Source organism: Labeo rohita, chromosome 20, assembly GCF_022985175.1.
Source record: "Labeo rohita strain BAU-BD-2019 chromosome 20, IGBB_LRoh.1.0, whole genome shotgun sequence".
NCBI classification, from domain to species: Eukaryota; Metazoa; Chordata; class Actinopteri; order Cypriniformes; family Cyprinidae; genus Labeo; species Labeo rohita.
Genome location: NC_066888.1, coordinates 19,884,617 through 19,901,261, shown reverse-complemented (window position 1 = coordinate 19,901,261; position 16,645 = coordinate 19,884,617). Strand labels below are relative to the sequence as shown.

Genomic DNA, 16,645 nt, shown 5'->3' with positions numbered 1-16,645 from the left:
ATATTTGTGATCAGAATAAATACAGCCTTGATGAGCATAAGAGACTATTAAAAACATAAAAAATCTTAAAACTTTTGAACGGCAGTGTAAACATTTAAAAAACTGGATGTTCAGACAAAATAACAGTTCCATAATTTAATGGAAATGTTAGCAAAATGTTCTTAAAACATATTTTTTCAACCCAGGGCTTGGCATATCATGACAATTGCTCAATTGTTGAAAAAAATGAGTGACATTTGATAGATAAAATCTGATTTATGACTTTACACAGAACAATTAAAAACTCTGCACCAGTGCATTACTATGAAAATAGCATGTACCAGGTATTTGCACAGGTCACAAGTTATGTAAACCCACGCTGCCACTGATAAAGCATCACTATGCTGGAAACGCGTTCATGCTGGGACAGAAATGAATAGGCAAATCTGTTCCACAAAACATCTGATTGTCAAAAGCCATGCCAAATGGAGCGTGGGAGTCAACAGAGTCAGCAGTGACAGCTGAGGAAAGACTAATCTTACCCCAGCAAGTCCAGTGCTGGGATCACCCCTACAGTAACTTTACTCTACCCTGATAGAATATCTCATTAGAACCAGCATAGAGTTACAGCCCCACTCCAAAACCACACACACACACACACACACATGCTGAAACAGGTCAACCAATACACACAAATGTCTACAGAGATACCAGGGTGGAGTTTCTGCTGTCATTAAGGAGTGGCAGATTTGTCATTTGATTTACAAAGCAAACTAAGTGCCACTGGACATTGAGACCAACACAGAAAGATATGCTTTTGATAATCGGTTTCAGCCTCACCCTAGAAAAATTCAAACCTGAAAGATTTCACTGATACACATTTCTTTTCAAATAAACTTCTTAACAAAGTACATAAATACAACTTACAATTCTCAAATAAAACACTTGGATTCAAGTAATTCTGCCCACTTACCTCAACTCAACTGATGTTACTTTAATTTAAAAGGTAAAAATAAAAGATAATTCAGTCCATTAATTGAAAGAGACATTCAAACATTCAGTCTAAGGGCCAAACAGCTGTGTCTGACGGATTGACCACAGCGGGCACAATGAGGGCATCTTTGCCCTTGTGTCCGCACACACACACACACACAGTTGGCATGGGCTCTCACACCCGCATCGCCACCAGTCAGTGACATCACCCATTTACGCAGACTCATCTTAAGTTGCTTTAGCCGTTTTTCTAGCACTCTCTTCCCATTTCCTAACTCAAAGCCCTCTGGTCAACTCTCTCTCTGCTCCAGCCCTACAGACCTCACTTAACCTGTCAATAAGAAAGACGTGTTAACGGCTCAAACAAAGACAAACCCACTATAAAAAAAACAGTGACCTAATTTCTCCCACCTTGTAAACAACTTAGTCTCTCACTTCCTGCAAAAGCCATAAATCCAAAGACAATAGAGAAATCTATTCGCTGTTAAACCAGAGAAGTCATGGAGCAATCTTATCACTAGTTTGCTATATACTACTACTGCTACATACACTACCAGTCAAAAGTTTTTGAACAGTAAGATTTTTAATGCTTTTTTAAATAACTGCTTTCTTTTTGAATATATTTTCACATTTAATTTATTCCTGTGATCAAAGATTAAAGACATTATCAGCATCATTACTCCAGTCTTCAGAGTCACATGGTCCTTCAGAAATCATTCTAATATGCTGATTTGCTGTTCAAGAAACAGTTTTATTCTTATTATTTTCAATATTTAAAACAGCTGAGTACTTTTTTTCAGGATTCTTTGATGAATAGAAAGATCCAAAACACATTTATCTGAAAAAAAAAAAAAAATTACAAAATAATAAAATAATAATTATTTAAAATAATAATTGTTAAATAAAAGCTTTATTTAACAAGGATGCTTTCAATTGATCAAAAGTGATGATAAAGACATTTATAATGTTAGAAAAGATTTCTATTTTTGATCAGTTTTGTTCTTCTGAACTTTCTTTTCATCAAATAAACCTGAAAATGTTTTTTTGAGCAGCAAATCAGAATATTAGAATGATTTCTGAAGGATCGTGTGACTGGAGTAATGATGCTAAAATCATTACTTTGAAATCACAAGAATAAATCACATTTTAATCACATTTCGGATCAAATAAATGCAGGCTTGGTGAGCAAAAGAGACTTCTTTAAAATATAAAAAATCTCACAGTTCAAAAACTTTTGACTGGTAGTGTACAGTAGTATGATAATATTTAAATAAACCTTTAAAGCTTTACAGGAAGTATATTTCTAAAAAGAACAGTAAATGTATACTATGCATAAGTGTTTATAAAAATAACAAATAGATTTATTAAAAAATACAAAAATAATCACTTTAAATGTAAAAATGCAGTAAATTAAGATTTCTTTCCCAATATCTCATTGCAACATTCTCTGCTCAACATGAGTAAAACAGTTACAATGAGTAATTTCAAATGAAACTGACAGGCTCTGTCATGTTAGTAACAGAATTTCCCTAAATATTTAATTATGCATGCAGTTTGTATGATGTCAAATTAATGTAAAGATTACAAAACAGACTGAATATGTTTGTCAGACTGTAGCATTTAAATAAACCACAAAATGGTGATTTAAAAAGATTTTTTTTGATAAATCACTTATTCTGCAAGTGTCACAAAATGACAGTAAAGACAATTTTACATTACAAAATATTTAAAGTACATTTTTTTTTTTTTTTTCAGACTTTCCTGTTCAGATCCTGAAAAATCATGCAGCAACTGTTTTCTAAGTTGCTAACAATAATAAATGTTTCTTGGGCACTAAATTAGCATATTAGAATGATTTCTGAAGAATCATGTGACACTGAAACTGGAGTAATGGCTGCTCAAAAATTCAGCTTTGCCATCACAGGAATAAATTACATTTTAAAATATTTTACAATCAGAAATAGTTGTTAAATTATAATAATATTTCACAATATTACTTTTTACTGTATTTAATAAATGTAGCCTTGAGGAGCATAAAAACTTGAACGACAGTGTACCTTATTAGATTATATTAAAGAGAAGACCTCATGACCTTTCAGATCTCTGGCCACAAATTACACATGCTCACACACACCGTATATCCTCACCTATATAGTGCTGAGGTTCATACACCCAGTCATCTTCATCTTCATCCACTCCATGTGGAGTGTGGGAGTGTCTATGGAGGCTGTTCTGGCTGCGGAACAGTTTACGAGTCTGCTGTGACAGCGAGGACACGCTCAGCCAGCTGAGAGCACGGGAGATCGGGGCAGGCTTTTCTGCCTTGTCCCTGTCCCTCGTAAAAGACCCAGAACGCTTGTCCCTCATCATACCCTCTTTAAAAATAGTGGATAAGATCGAGGTCACTTAAAATTACAAGAGTTAACCCACGACGCACCTTTCCTCACAAGTCGGGAATCAAAAGTGGAACTACATCACATGGTACACGCCTGTAGATTGTAAAGCGATTGCATTTCAAATCCATGAGGTCCAGCGGAATAAAAGAAAGTCACTGGAATTCACTGGTCCATATCCACAGGTGTCTTTGGATGACAATTTTCTGTCTTTTTGTCTACCCGATAGCAAAAAACCTCCACTGTGAATCCTGGAAATCCCAACGCGAACACTGCAACCCACAAGCAGTAATTAACTCAAGCAGCAGGCTGGAAAATCGCAGGTCTTCCCCCGACTGAGGTTTGACGTCCACCAGGAGACACAGTGCAGTTTAAAAGCCACACCACTTTGACAAAAAGACCAGTTTTTTTGTAAACACCTTTAAACTTAAAGTTCCACTTGAAGAAATTCAGGCTCAAGAAGGTTAAACATTCCGCTCCTGTTATGAAGACCAGTGATTATCTTAACAACACCCATGTGACACTGGTCAAAACACACCTGGAAAGACATCACCAGCGTGAGTTTCATAAATGATGATGGATGAGCTCGGATGTCCTTTTCCTTTTCATTACCCGGTAATAAGATCAGGTGCTTCTGTCGCCATGTACCATGTTATCTCCCTGACGCTGAGTGCAGCCACCACCGGATACTCTTCCTGACGACTGAGTACGCGAGGGTGTTTGTCACTCACCTGGGACTTGCCAACGCACACGGGCATGCAATCTAAGTCAGTCTTACAGAGTTCCAGAGCAGGCGTTCCCCTAAACTCTTGGTGACAGTTGTCCAGAGAGAGCACCCACATACACTGACTGTGGGATTGAGAGTTTAGTATTACAAACAACTAGAGTGCTGGTGAAATATGACCTTAAACCAGCCCCCAACCACTCCCTTGCTCCTCTCTGATCTCTCTCTCTGATCTTTGCCCCTCCCCTCTAGTTGCACGGCAACCACGGAAGGGCGAGTGGACTCTCCACTCTTCCTCCTTTGGGTTTCCCTCCCTCTTTCTCTTACTATTCTCTAAGAGAAAGAGGTTTTCAAACTGGGGTAGAAATAAGAAAATATTTTGTTTAAATGTTCAAATGATCCTTTTATTAACTAGCTTTGTAAGAAAAAAAATATTTCATAATGTTACACTATCACAAATGACATTATTAACTATATTTTTAAAGGCAAATATGTAGCTTCCTTATGTACTGTATAAACACATGCTGCACAAAAACATAAACAAAAAACTTAATTATAAAACAATAAAGCTTTAAATATAATAGAAAGAAATAAAAATGAATAACATATTTCTTATAAAATATTATATATGAAGAGTTCAGATGCAAAACCAGCTAAAAGCCATCTCGGTCAAAAATGAGATAATGATACTGAGTGAACGCTCTCGACACATATTATACGTCCATCAAATACTTTTACTTCAAACTCGTTAAAATACAAGCCTCAGCCCAATCAGAAGCACCGGTATTTACATAGAAACCTATACATCTGAGCCTGATAAAAATGCATTTTTTAAAGAAAGATGTCAGATGGATTTAGCTGGTTTTGCATCTGAACTCTTCATATATATATATATACACACACAATATATATATATCTATATATATATATACACACACACACACACAGTTGAAGTCAAAAGTTTACATATACCTTGCAGAATCTGCAAAATGTTAATTATTTTACCAAAATAAGAGGTATCATACAAAATGCATTTTATTTTTTAGTTAGTACTGACCCAAATAAGATATTTCACATAAAAGATTTTACTATTAGTTTACATATAGTCCACAAGAGAAAATAAGTTTGCATATGCTTGATTGTTAATACTGTGTTGTTACCTGAATGATCCAAAGCTGTGGTTTTTTGTTTGTTTGTTTGTTTAGTGATAGTTGTTCATGAGTCCCTTGTTTGTCCTGAACAGTTAATGTTGTTCTTCAGAAAAATCCTTCAAAAATCCTCAAAAAATGATTGACGACAACTTAGGGACTCATATGCAACTATTACAGAAGATTCAAACACTCACTGATGCTTCAAAAGGAAAAACAATGCATTAAGTGCATTCACAATGAAATGCACAATGCAATGCACAATGAAAACTTTTTGAATTTGAAGATCAGGGTAAATTTAACTTATTTTGTATTCTGAAAACATGTAAGTATCTTCTGTAGCTTCTGAAGGGCAGTACTAAATGAAAAAATATATATGTATATTTAGGCAAAATAAGAAAAATGTACATATCTTCATTCTGTTCAAAAGTTCTCAACCCCCTAAACAAAAAAACAAAACAAAACACAGCTGTGGATTATTCAGGTAACAACACAGTATTAAGAAACAAGAGTATGTAAACTTTTGAACGGGGTAATTTTCATAAATTCAACTATTATTTTCTCTTGTGGACTATATGTAAATGTCTTTTATGCGAAATATCTTATTCAGGTCAGTACTAAATAAAAAATAACATGCATTTTGTATGATCCCTCTTATTTTGGTAAAATAATTAACATTTTCAGATTCAGCAAGGCGTATGTAAACTTTTCACTTCAACTGTATATCTCACATGAGTAGCCGTGCGATATGTCTTTATACTGGCATGGCTGTGTTTTGATATATATTTTCGATAAAATATAACGTGATGAGATTTTGCCCTCAGCCTCATTTCTTTTTAAAGAAATTTAAAAACTACAAATTCAACCCTGTCAAATAAGTCTGATCCTGGGTCTGAGTTGACTTTCTTTACAGGCTAAGGACTTACTGACCAACACCTTAATTTGCTCTGACCCATACACAATATTGTGGACCAGCGAATCTGCTTGCTAGACCTGCCCAGACCAGAATATCCAGATAACCACGTACAAACTATGCCAGCGAGGTGTGAAGGCAGAAAACACTGGAATGAAAGCAAAAGAGGTGTTTTGTGGCAAACACACAAACATTAGCACACAGCCCGCAGGCAAAGGAAATGAAGGGTTGAGAGATCTGCAGATACTTAAATAATTCCATGGAATTAGCATGGTACATGTCCAAAAAATGCGGTAATAGCATGGTATTTTTTGTCTTTTGTATTGTCTCAAATACCAATGCATGAATGTGTATGTGTGCATGTACAGAGCATGTAAACCAGCTCTTTGGTTTGTGCAAATCTGTCTAACCACAGAGAAAATCCCAAATGGATTTCCTTCTGTTTACGACAGAATGACCAGTGTCCGTCCAACTTCAAAACACGTCTACATAGAAAGATCAATCAGGTTGTTTGACTTTCACATGGGGAATAGCAAACAAATTCAGGCCGTAAATATACAGTGTGTGTAATTAATGATTAGACTTTAACCCCCGCAGCAGCCTGTGACACAGTGCTCCAATTGTCCTAGAAAACCTCCATACATCCACACAGCCAGATGTAATAACAAACAGCTCCTCTCTCATAAAACACACAGCCAGACGATCCAACCTTTATCCTCAGCACTGCAATCAGCAGCCCTCCACGCCCTCACTCCGTTAATAATTCACCAGGGCCAAGCGCCCAACTGCTGAGATAAAACATACAATCAGTCTGGAATAAAGACACATAGTCTGACCAACGCCTTCTGAATTTAGCAAAACTAGCTAATTCTGTTATATACAGCAACAGTTATCTGATCGAATAGTGTCAAACAAAGCTCAAATGCTTAAAACTAATTAATTAATCTCATTTTCTCCTCTAACTTAAAAATCATCCGAAATCGCTGTTTTACCTTGTGAAACGTGTTTGACTTTTTTTGCATGTTCACTTTATAAACACTGGGTTGGCACTTCCGTGTACGTCATGTGTGACCTTTCCAACGTGATTGCATAATGCGCAAAGTTGAGGACACAGAGCTAGTGCAAGACGAGCATTTGTGGTTTTAAAGGAGAAGTCCACTTCCAGAACAACAATTTAGAGATAATGTACTCACCCCCTTGTCATCCACGATGTTCATGTCTTTCTTTCTGCAGTTGTAAAGAAATTGTTTTTTGAGAAAAACATTTCAGCATTTTTCTCCATATAATGGACTGATATGGTTCCCAGAGTTTGAACTTCCAAAATGCAGTTTAAATGCGGATTCAAACGATCCCAAATGCGGTTGTAAACGATCCCAGCCGAGAGGATCTTATCTAGCATAACGATATACAATTGATATACTTTTTAATGCCAAATGCTCGTCTTGTCTCACTCTGCCTGGACTGTTTTTGTTCCGATTCATGACAGTTAGGGTATGTTGAAAAACCATCTCATGTTCTCCCTCAACTTCGAAATCGCCCTATATCGCTGTTTTACCTTTTTTGTAAAGGGTGTTTGATCTTCTTTGCATGTTCACTTCGCAAAGACTGGGTCGGTAATTCTGCAACAACGTAGGATGATTTTGAAATGATTTTTGAAGTTGAGGGAGAAAATACAGACGTTTTTTGACATACCCTAACTGTCTTGAGTCAGAATACAGAGTTCAGGGAGCACAAGACGAGCATTTGAGATGAAAAAGTATTTAAATTGTATTTTTTAAAATGAAAATAACCGATCGTTTCGCTAGACAGGACCCTTTTTCTTCAGCTGGGTTTACAACCGCATTTGGGATAGTTTGAAGCCGCATTTAAACTGCCTTTTGGAAGATCAAAATCGGGGCACCATACCAGTCCATTATATGGAGAAAAATCCTGAAATGTTTTCCTCAAAAAGCATAATTTCTTTACGACTGAAGAAAGAAAGACATGAACTTCTTGGATGACAAGGGGGTGAGTAGATTACATATGAATCTTTGTTTTGGAAGTGGACTTCTCCTTTAAGAAATGACTGATCATTTTGCTAAATAAGACCTTTATTCCTCAGCTGGGATCGTGTAGAGCCCTATGAAGTTGCTTTGAATTTGCAATTTGGACCTTCAACCTGTTGATTCCCATTGAAGTCCACAATATGGAGAAAAATCCTGGAATGTTTTCCTCAAAAACCTTAATTTCTCTTCAGATGAAGAAAGAAAGAACCTCTTGGATAACACAGGGGTGAGTAAATTATCAGGAAATTTTAACTCTGGAGTGAACTAATCCTTTAATAACAAGAAGTTAGCTCTATCGCCCCCGTGAATACAAAGCTTTATACCGCCACAATAAAGCAAAAATGCATTTTTGCATATACAACTTGAACACAGAGTATGTTTCTGGACTTATTGTTATACAACAGACAATCAGCAACAGGTTTCTGGAGTTAAAATTGGATTGCTGCTACAAATATTTTGCTTGTTGCAGGAACATGGTGAGCCTCTGACGCGCTTGTGGTGCACTGCTGTTGACACGACAGGTCATAGAGGAAACCTGAGCAGTGTTCTGAAGGAAGACGTGTCATGAATTTGTGCACATGATCATTAACCCAAAAATAGGGGGAGGAGGCATGGTTTTCTCTACCCGTTCAACACCTTCACACACTCTGAGTCATTAAAAACAGGTAAAGGCTTTACATTCCCAGTCTGGCTTTGCTAGTACTTAAGTCAAAACTATGCACATGACACCAGTCTTTTTAATTAAAATTAAATGTATTTAAGTGTCTAAGCAAACATTTCTCCTCCACGTTTTGCTTGGAGATCTTTGTTTACTAAACAAAGTGGCTTCCAAATTGGCAGATTGCTGGAGAACCATTTTAATTAAGCTTTAAAATGTAAGTGCTTACCAAGAAGCCAAGGAAAGGATTTTATTGTGCTCTGTCCCCACAATTTTACGAGTTGGGTTTATTTGTCCTTGTGAGAATGAAGTGTGTGTCTGTTCGACTGTATAAAATCAGTGCGTGTATGTGTATTTGTGTGGGAGAAAGTTTGTTCAATTCAACGTGGTTTGACCACTGAATTGTGTTTATGCTGGAAAGATAGATACAATGAAGGAAAGAAGCATTGAAGAGAAGGAGAGGAGAACAGGAAGAAGCCGTTAAAGATAAGTAGAGCTATCAGTGCTCTCATCACTTCTTTCTCTGTTCCTATACACAGAGAGATCATGAGTTGACCCATAACGAACAGAACCCTCCAGGTAACCTCTGACCTTTGGCTCCCATGAACCTGAGAGGTTGGCCATCACCTCCAGAACAAGGTCCTGCAAATACGTGTTGACCCATGGTGACCTCCTCAACACATTCCTCTCTCTCTGGTATGTTGCAAAGGAATGAACGGAGGAATTCCGATCTACCATCTTCAGCATAAACCTGCGCTGTCTCTGCACGCAACAACTTCGCAGCTGTGAAATCAAACACTCACTCCACCAGGCCTGCTGTGGGTAATATGAGCCAGTTGATCAATACGGTTTATTACTGAACATAACATCCCCATTGGTCGATATATCAGTAAACAAGACCCTAAAATGTAATCCAACAGCATATTCTAATTTCATACACAACCATTCAAACTTTAAGACTTTTGATTATTAAGTATTTTTTTTAGAATGATAGTAAATTAAATTTACACATAGATCACAGAACCATAAATTCAGTCGACCGTGTTCACGCTTTTGACTTGTAGCGTATTAAAAGAGGTCCATAGCTCTTCCAAGCTTTACAAGGGCAGTGAATGGGTGTTGAGATTTTAAAATCCAATAAAGTGCATCCATCTATCATAAAAAGTACTACACATGACTCTGGGGGTTAATAAAGCCTTCCTGAAGTGAATCAATGCATTTGTGTAAGAATAATATTCATATATAAACCTTATAAACCATAATCTCTAGTTTTTCTAACATAAACACATCAATTCAATTCAGAAGGCCTTTATTCACCTCCCAGAGCCATGTGGAGTACTTTTTATGATGGATTTATGCACTTTATTTTGCTTTAAAATCTTGACCACTACCATTGACTTCACTCCCTTAATAAAGATTGGAAAAGCCAGACTTTTTTAAATATAACAGATTGTATTCGTCTGAAAGAAGAAAGTCATATACACCTAGTTACTCTTTGAGCATAAGAGACGTCTGACCCTAAACTTTTGAACATTAGTTTGACACACAAGTGTGGTCTGTCTGTTTTCAATAAACTTTATTCTCAACGTTATAATTCGTAGTGTAGAGTCACCAGTACATCCCTTCTCAGACTTAAACATGCCACTTTGCCCATGTGGAAAATGGGTTTATAGAATGCCCATAATAACAGAGGCTGGCATGCAGGTAGTCTACAGGATGAATGTTGCATCCGTGAGTGTGTTTTTCCAAGCATGTCTCTGTGCGTGTGTGTAGCGTGAAACCAAAAGCCATAAAACACCCAAAAAGTTAGCTTTTATTGTTTCTGAGTCACTCTGTCCTAAGATTCTGGCCAATGTGGAAAGCAGTGGTGTATTTAGACAAATGTTATTGTCATTAAAGGGATAGTTCACCCAAAAATGAACATTTTGTCATCATTTACTATTTTAACCTTGACCCTTATATAGTATAAAACCGTATGATTTTCTTTCTTCTAAGAACACAAAAACATGTATTTTAAAGGGTTAGTTCACCCAAAATAAAAAAATTCTTTCATTAATTAACCTTCATTCATCTTCGAAACACAAATTCAGGTTTGTTTTTTTTTTAAACTTATTTTTGGGGGCTTTTTATGCCTTTTATTGTGATAGGACAGTAGAGAGATGACAGGAAAGAGCTGGGAGAGAGGGGCGGGATGGGCAAAGGACCTCGAGACGGGAATCGAACTCGGGTCGCTACGAGCCCAGCTGTGCTATATGTCAACAAACTAACCTCGAGGCTATTGGCGCCGAAAAATTCAGATATTTTTGATGAAATCCCAGAGATATATGACCCTCAACAGACAGCAATGCAACTGACACATTCAAGGCCCAGAAAGGTAGTAAGGACATTGTTAAAATAGTCCATGTGACATCAGTGGTTCAACCTTAATTTTATGAAGCTACAAGAGTACTTTTTGTGCGCTTTTTGTGTCTTCCATGTCAGTCTTCGACAGCCGTCTCCTGCATCATCAGCATCACAAGTATGTGGTATGTGTCATAATACTCTTACGCGTGTAGAAGACAGTTATTTTTGCTTTCTTTGCGCACAAAAAGTATTTTTGTAGCTTCATAACATTATGGTTGATCCACTGATGTCACATGCACTATTTTAACAATGTCCTTATTACCTTTCTGGGCCTTGAATGAGGTAGTTGTGTTGCTGTCTATGGAGGGACAAAAAGCTCTCGGATTTTATCAAAAATATCTTAATTTGTTTTACAAAGATGAAGAAAGGTCTTACAGGTTTGGAACGACATAAGGGTGAGTAATTAAAGACAGAATTTTTATTTTTGGGTGAACTATCCCTTTAAGAATATTGGTGACTGAACAGTTTTGAATGACCACTGACTTCCATTGTATGGACAAACAACAACAACAAATTCTTTTATGTTTCACACAGTAAAGAAATTGATACAACATTAGGGTGAGCAAATGATGACAGAATTTTTGAGTGAACTATCCCTTTAAGTCAGACAGCATTTTCTGTCCTCGTCCCTGAAAACTCTTCCAGGTAGTTGATAACTGGGAGCAAGCATCATGACTGGGATGAGAGTCGTGTCTCTCCTGAGAGGGTGTCAGGGCCCTCAGGAGGAAGTTTCCTGGTAACAGGGCTCAGTGTCTGCTGAGGACAAGCCCTGCTTCTCTACAGCTTTTTATTAGTACATCTACCTGGATATAACATAGAGCAAGAAATTAAATAGTATTGTTTTTAACCACTTTACTGAGATCATAAATTATCGCTTGCAATGTTAAAACCTGCAACCTGTAAAGATAATTTGCCATGAGAGGACCTGAGCTGAAATTTTACCTCAGCTTGATGTTTTTATTTAAAATAATTCAAAATGATTCAGTAAATTGTTATCACTTAACAATAAGATTCAACTGCACTGGTTAACAAGAATTAACAATAAAAAATAATTGCAAAGCATTTGTATTACTCTTAATAATAATTTCAACATTTACTAATGTACTAATACGTTATCAAGATTATTAGGTGGTAATATTATTTGGACTTGAGCCAAAATGAACTTACAACGAATACAAATGTATTGCTCATTGTTAGTTAATGCATTATTACTAATGGGACCTTACTGTAAATAATTTACCAATAATTTAAATAGGGGTAACAGGGGTAAATAAGCTTTCCATTCATGTATGGTTTGTTAGGATAAGACAAAAGATACAACTATTTGAAAATCTACAATCTGAGGGTGCAAAAAATCAAAATACTGAGAAAATCACCTTTAAAGTTGTCCAAATGAGGTTCTTAGCAATGCATAGTACTAATCAAACATTAAGTTTTGATATATTTACTATGGGAAAATATCTTCATGGAACATAATCTTTACTTAATATCTAATGATTTTTGGCATAAAAGAAAAATCGATAATTTTGACCCATACAATGTATTTATAACAATTGCTACAAATACACCAGTGCTACTTATGACTGGTTTTGTGGTCCATGGTCACATATGTCCATACAGTCATGACACTCATGAGGCTGTTTGGACACCGACCACTAGGGGGTGGTACAATGCCTAAAATGCCACATCTGGGATCTAGAAACAGGGCCAAAAGAGACAGTTCCTTTCTTTTAAACTACAGACTAAATTAAGCATAAAAAGACTCTGCCAGCTGTCACATGAGAGGCAATATTTATTATCAAATGTCATGACAAGCTCTGTTTTTCAAGTGCATTCGCAAATGCATCTAACATTAACATAAATAATACTGATAACTGTCATATAAAATTGAAAGAATTTACTTAAACCCAAAAATGCTAATGCATTCTTTCTAAAAGAATCCCTGTAAAACCTATTACAATCAGCCCAAACATGTTATAGCAAAAAGTAAGGCAGGTGTTGACCCCTCACCCCTGAACAGTGACCCCTGCATGCTCAATGTGGGGTGGAGGATGTTGACGTTTCAGTGAATAGAAACAAAAGCCATCTAAAACCAGTCAGATGGCCTGATAGAGTCAGCTCTAAAACACGAGAGCCTTTATCAGGGAGCTTAAACTCCCTAATGACTAATGCACGCAGACAAACACAATACAGACCTTGTGCACACACACTCACGTTGGCTCACATTGAAACAACCTAGAGGATGTGCTAGCTAAGGCACAGGAAGAGAGTGAAACTAACTGACACAAATATATTGATACACAGTGTAACTGAGTGGTTCTCAAATGCAGAATTGGGCAGCAGGCCTAGTATGATAGCATTGTGCACAGCGAGAATTAAATGCAACTTATCATATAATCATGCATAGTTAGAATAACTTCTCTGCTAATCTCATATTTTCTCTCTTGTTACATCATGTTGACGTCAAAGGATCATGTCAGGCTTTTTGAACAAATTTCGGCAATTAGAGCTATGGTAAAAATGCTTAAAAGAATGAGAGTATCGCTGGAGAATGTAGTTGGAGAGTAAGACTATTACGGGTGTATGAATATACTTTGGGGACAAATTTGTTAGCAAAATGTCTCTTTAGAGACATTTGAAAAACAATAATGTACATAAATAGATTAAAAAAGATCTTTTTGAAACATTACAATGTCTCTTAAGCTCACCAAAGATGCATTTATTTGATAAAAACAGTAATATTATTATTATTAATACACTACCAGTCAAAAGTTTTTGAACAGCAAGATTTTTAATGGTTTTCTGCTCACCAAGCCTGCATTTATTTGAAAATATTTTAAAATGTAATTTATTCCTGTGATTTCAAAGCTGAATTTTTAGCATCATTACTCCAGTCACATGATCCTTCAGAAATCATTCTAATATTCTGATTTGCTGCTTAAAAACATTTATTATTATGTTGAAAGCAGCTGAGTAGAATTTTTTCAGGTTTCTTTGATGAATATGAAGTTCAGAAGAACTAGCATTTATTTGAAATAGAAATCTTTTTAACATTACAAATGTCTCTATTGTCACTTTTGAACAATTTTTAGAATTTCTTTATCACAGCAAATCAGCATATTAGAATTATTTCTAAATCATCATGTGACACTGAAGACTGGAGTAATGATGCTGAAAATGTAGCTTTGATCACAAGAATAAATCACATTTTTAAATATATTTAAATAAAAAAACAGTTATTTACAATAGTAAAAATATTTCACAATATTATGGCTTTTGCTGTACTTTGGATCAAATAAATGCAGGCTCGGTAAACAAAAGAGACCTTTAAAAAACATTAAAAATCTTACTGTTCAAAAACTTTTGACTGTTAGTGTGTTACAATATAAAATAACTCTTTTCCACGTAAACAAAATTAAAATGTAATTTATTCTTGTGATGGCAAAGCTGAATATTCAGCAACCATTACTCCAGTCTTCAGTGTCACATGATAGTTTGGAAATCACTCTAAAATGCTGATTTGGTATTCAAGAAACATTGCTGAAAATGGCTGTGTTGCCTAATAATTTTCAGAAATGCTTTCGCAACTACTTGATGAATAGAAAGAACAGCATTTCTTTGAAATTTAATGCTTCAATGCTACAGTATTAATTTCCTTAAAAAATGGCCTGAACTTAGAGTAATATAGTGTTAAAGATTGGGTAATTCTATAGTATTTAATATATTCATGTATTTAAAACTAGGAAGAAAAAAAGAATACAGTGTATATCTATGGCATGTCCTGATTTAGATGGCAATGTAAATGTTTGTGTGAGTGTCTGACAGAGTGATGTGATGTGGGGGTGATGTCTAGATTCCATCTGTTCTTCGGGCCATCCTGTCAGCAGCCCTTTCCCCTTCCTGTACGTGTGTGTCATATCACAACAGAGTGGCTTTGCTTACGTTTGTCACTGGTGGGATGCACTGCTAAAGGGAGAAAGAGAATGAAAGGAAGGAAAGGAAAATGAGAAGTGTAGTCTATCCAGAAGTGCTGCTCAGCTCCTTGTTCCTCCTTTTATCTTGCCATCCTGGAAAAAGAGGAAGCTGTAGGCTACTGTGAGAGTGGTGGTCATATGTAATCCTCTAAATATTCTCTGTACGTTATGCCTATAAAGGTCAAAGAAACCCTAAATACCGTTCAAGATATCAGCTTCAAAGGTTTTGACTATGTCCGGCCTTCGAGTCTGCCTGCATTTTCGTTCAGTTCCCAGCAACTGCTTACACTACTGATGTATTACAACATCAATAATACACAGTATAGCTAGAGCTATTGCTCATTAGCACAAGTCATCCGCTCCACCCTGATCTACGATATTAGTCACACTGACAGCTGGCCTGTGTGTGCGTGTGTAGGTGTGTTTTAAATGGTAGTGTGTGGTAACTATTGTTGCCATGTTTGCATGCTTTGTGAGGTTTTAAAAGCATGCTGTTGAACAAGTTTTAAAATGGCAAGGCAAGGTTTGTGACAGTGCATGTTTTGCTGAATTCACGCAATGTAGCTCATGGTAAATTCATAGCTCATTCAAATTCAATATTGACTGTCTAAATTAACCGTCTTAAATTAACATAAAAATTATGTTAAATTACTGAATAAATTTAACTTCATCAGACCAACTAATGTCCTTGGGTTTGTTTAAGTTGGTTTAACTCATTACTCATTAAAATAACAAATACACATTTTACAGTGTTGGAAGGCAAAAAAATACTATTTTGCAAAGAATATTGTACAATATAGATTGGTTTGAGCATATTACACACTGACTGATTCATTCATTTGAAATAATACATTTTTATGAATATTACCATTAGTAATACTAGAAAACCAGTCAGCACACATCACTGGTTTGTCTCTCTCCCTACTTTTTTTTCACGTTGACACATATACACACACACACACACACACTGTCGCTGTCACTCAGGTCTCACCCAAATGTTGTTGTACGGGAATGCAGTAAATATGCAAATGAACGCGCTTGTAACTATAAAATATGACGTATGAATATGTGTGTGTGTTTATGTAGGTGTGTGTGCAGCTGGAATCACCCAAGGCATTTTCTACCCTGAAGAGTGCAGGATCATCACAGTGAGCTCACAGGACTGGAATGAGAGCAGGACAGCAGATCCGATTCACAAACAGCTACAGTAGTGAAAACTTATCTAAACTGTCCAAATATAACCACAATTCAGTCTCATTAACAAGAACAGTTCTGACTCTCATGGTAATTTACCAAAGAATGGATATAAATGTTATTATGAAATAATATATTACAAAATATAGTGGCCAAAAATATTTAAACACTTAACCAGAAAGTAAAAAGTTCCCTAAATGTTTTGCAATTTTTTAAAGTAA

General features: G+C 36.1%; 1 protein-coding gene across 5 annotated transcripts in view; it reads right to left on the bottom strand.

The window, feature by feature from the left end:
- Positions 1-16,645, bottom strand: part of nhsl1b (NHS-like 1b) — a 110,979-nt gene that overhangs the window by 52,932 nt on the left and 41,402 nt on the right. Inside the window, exon 1 of one of the 5 annotated variants that reach the window (XM_051139498.1) lies at positions 3,120-4,268. The exons of 3 other annotated variants lie outside the window; for them this stretch is intronic. In XM_051139498.1, coding sequence (XP_050995455.1) covers positions 3,120-3,342 — 223 coding nt within the window. In that variant the 5' untranslated portion in view covers positions 3,343-4,268. Of the gene's footprint in view, positions 1-3,119; positions 4,269-16,645 lie in introns of those variants that run through there. One more of the 5 variants, XM_051139504.1, reaches the window with a different exon arrangement.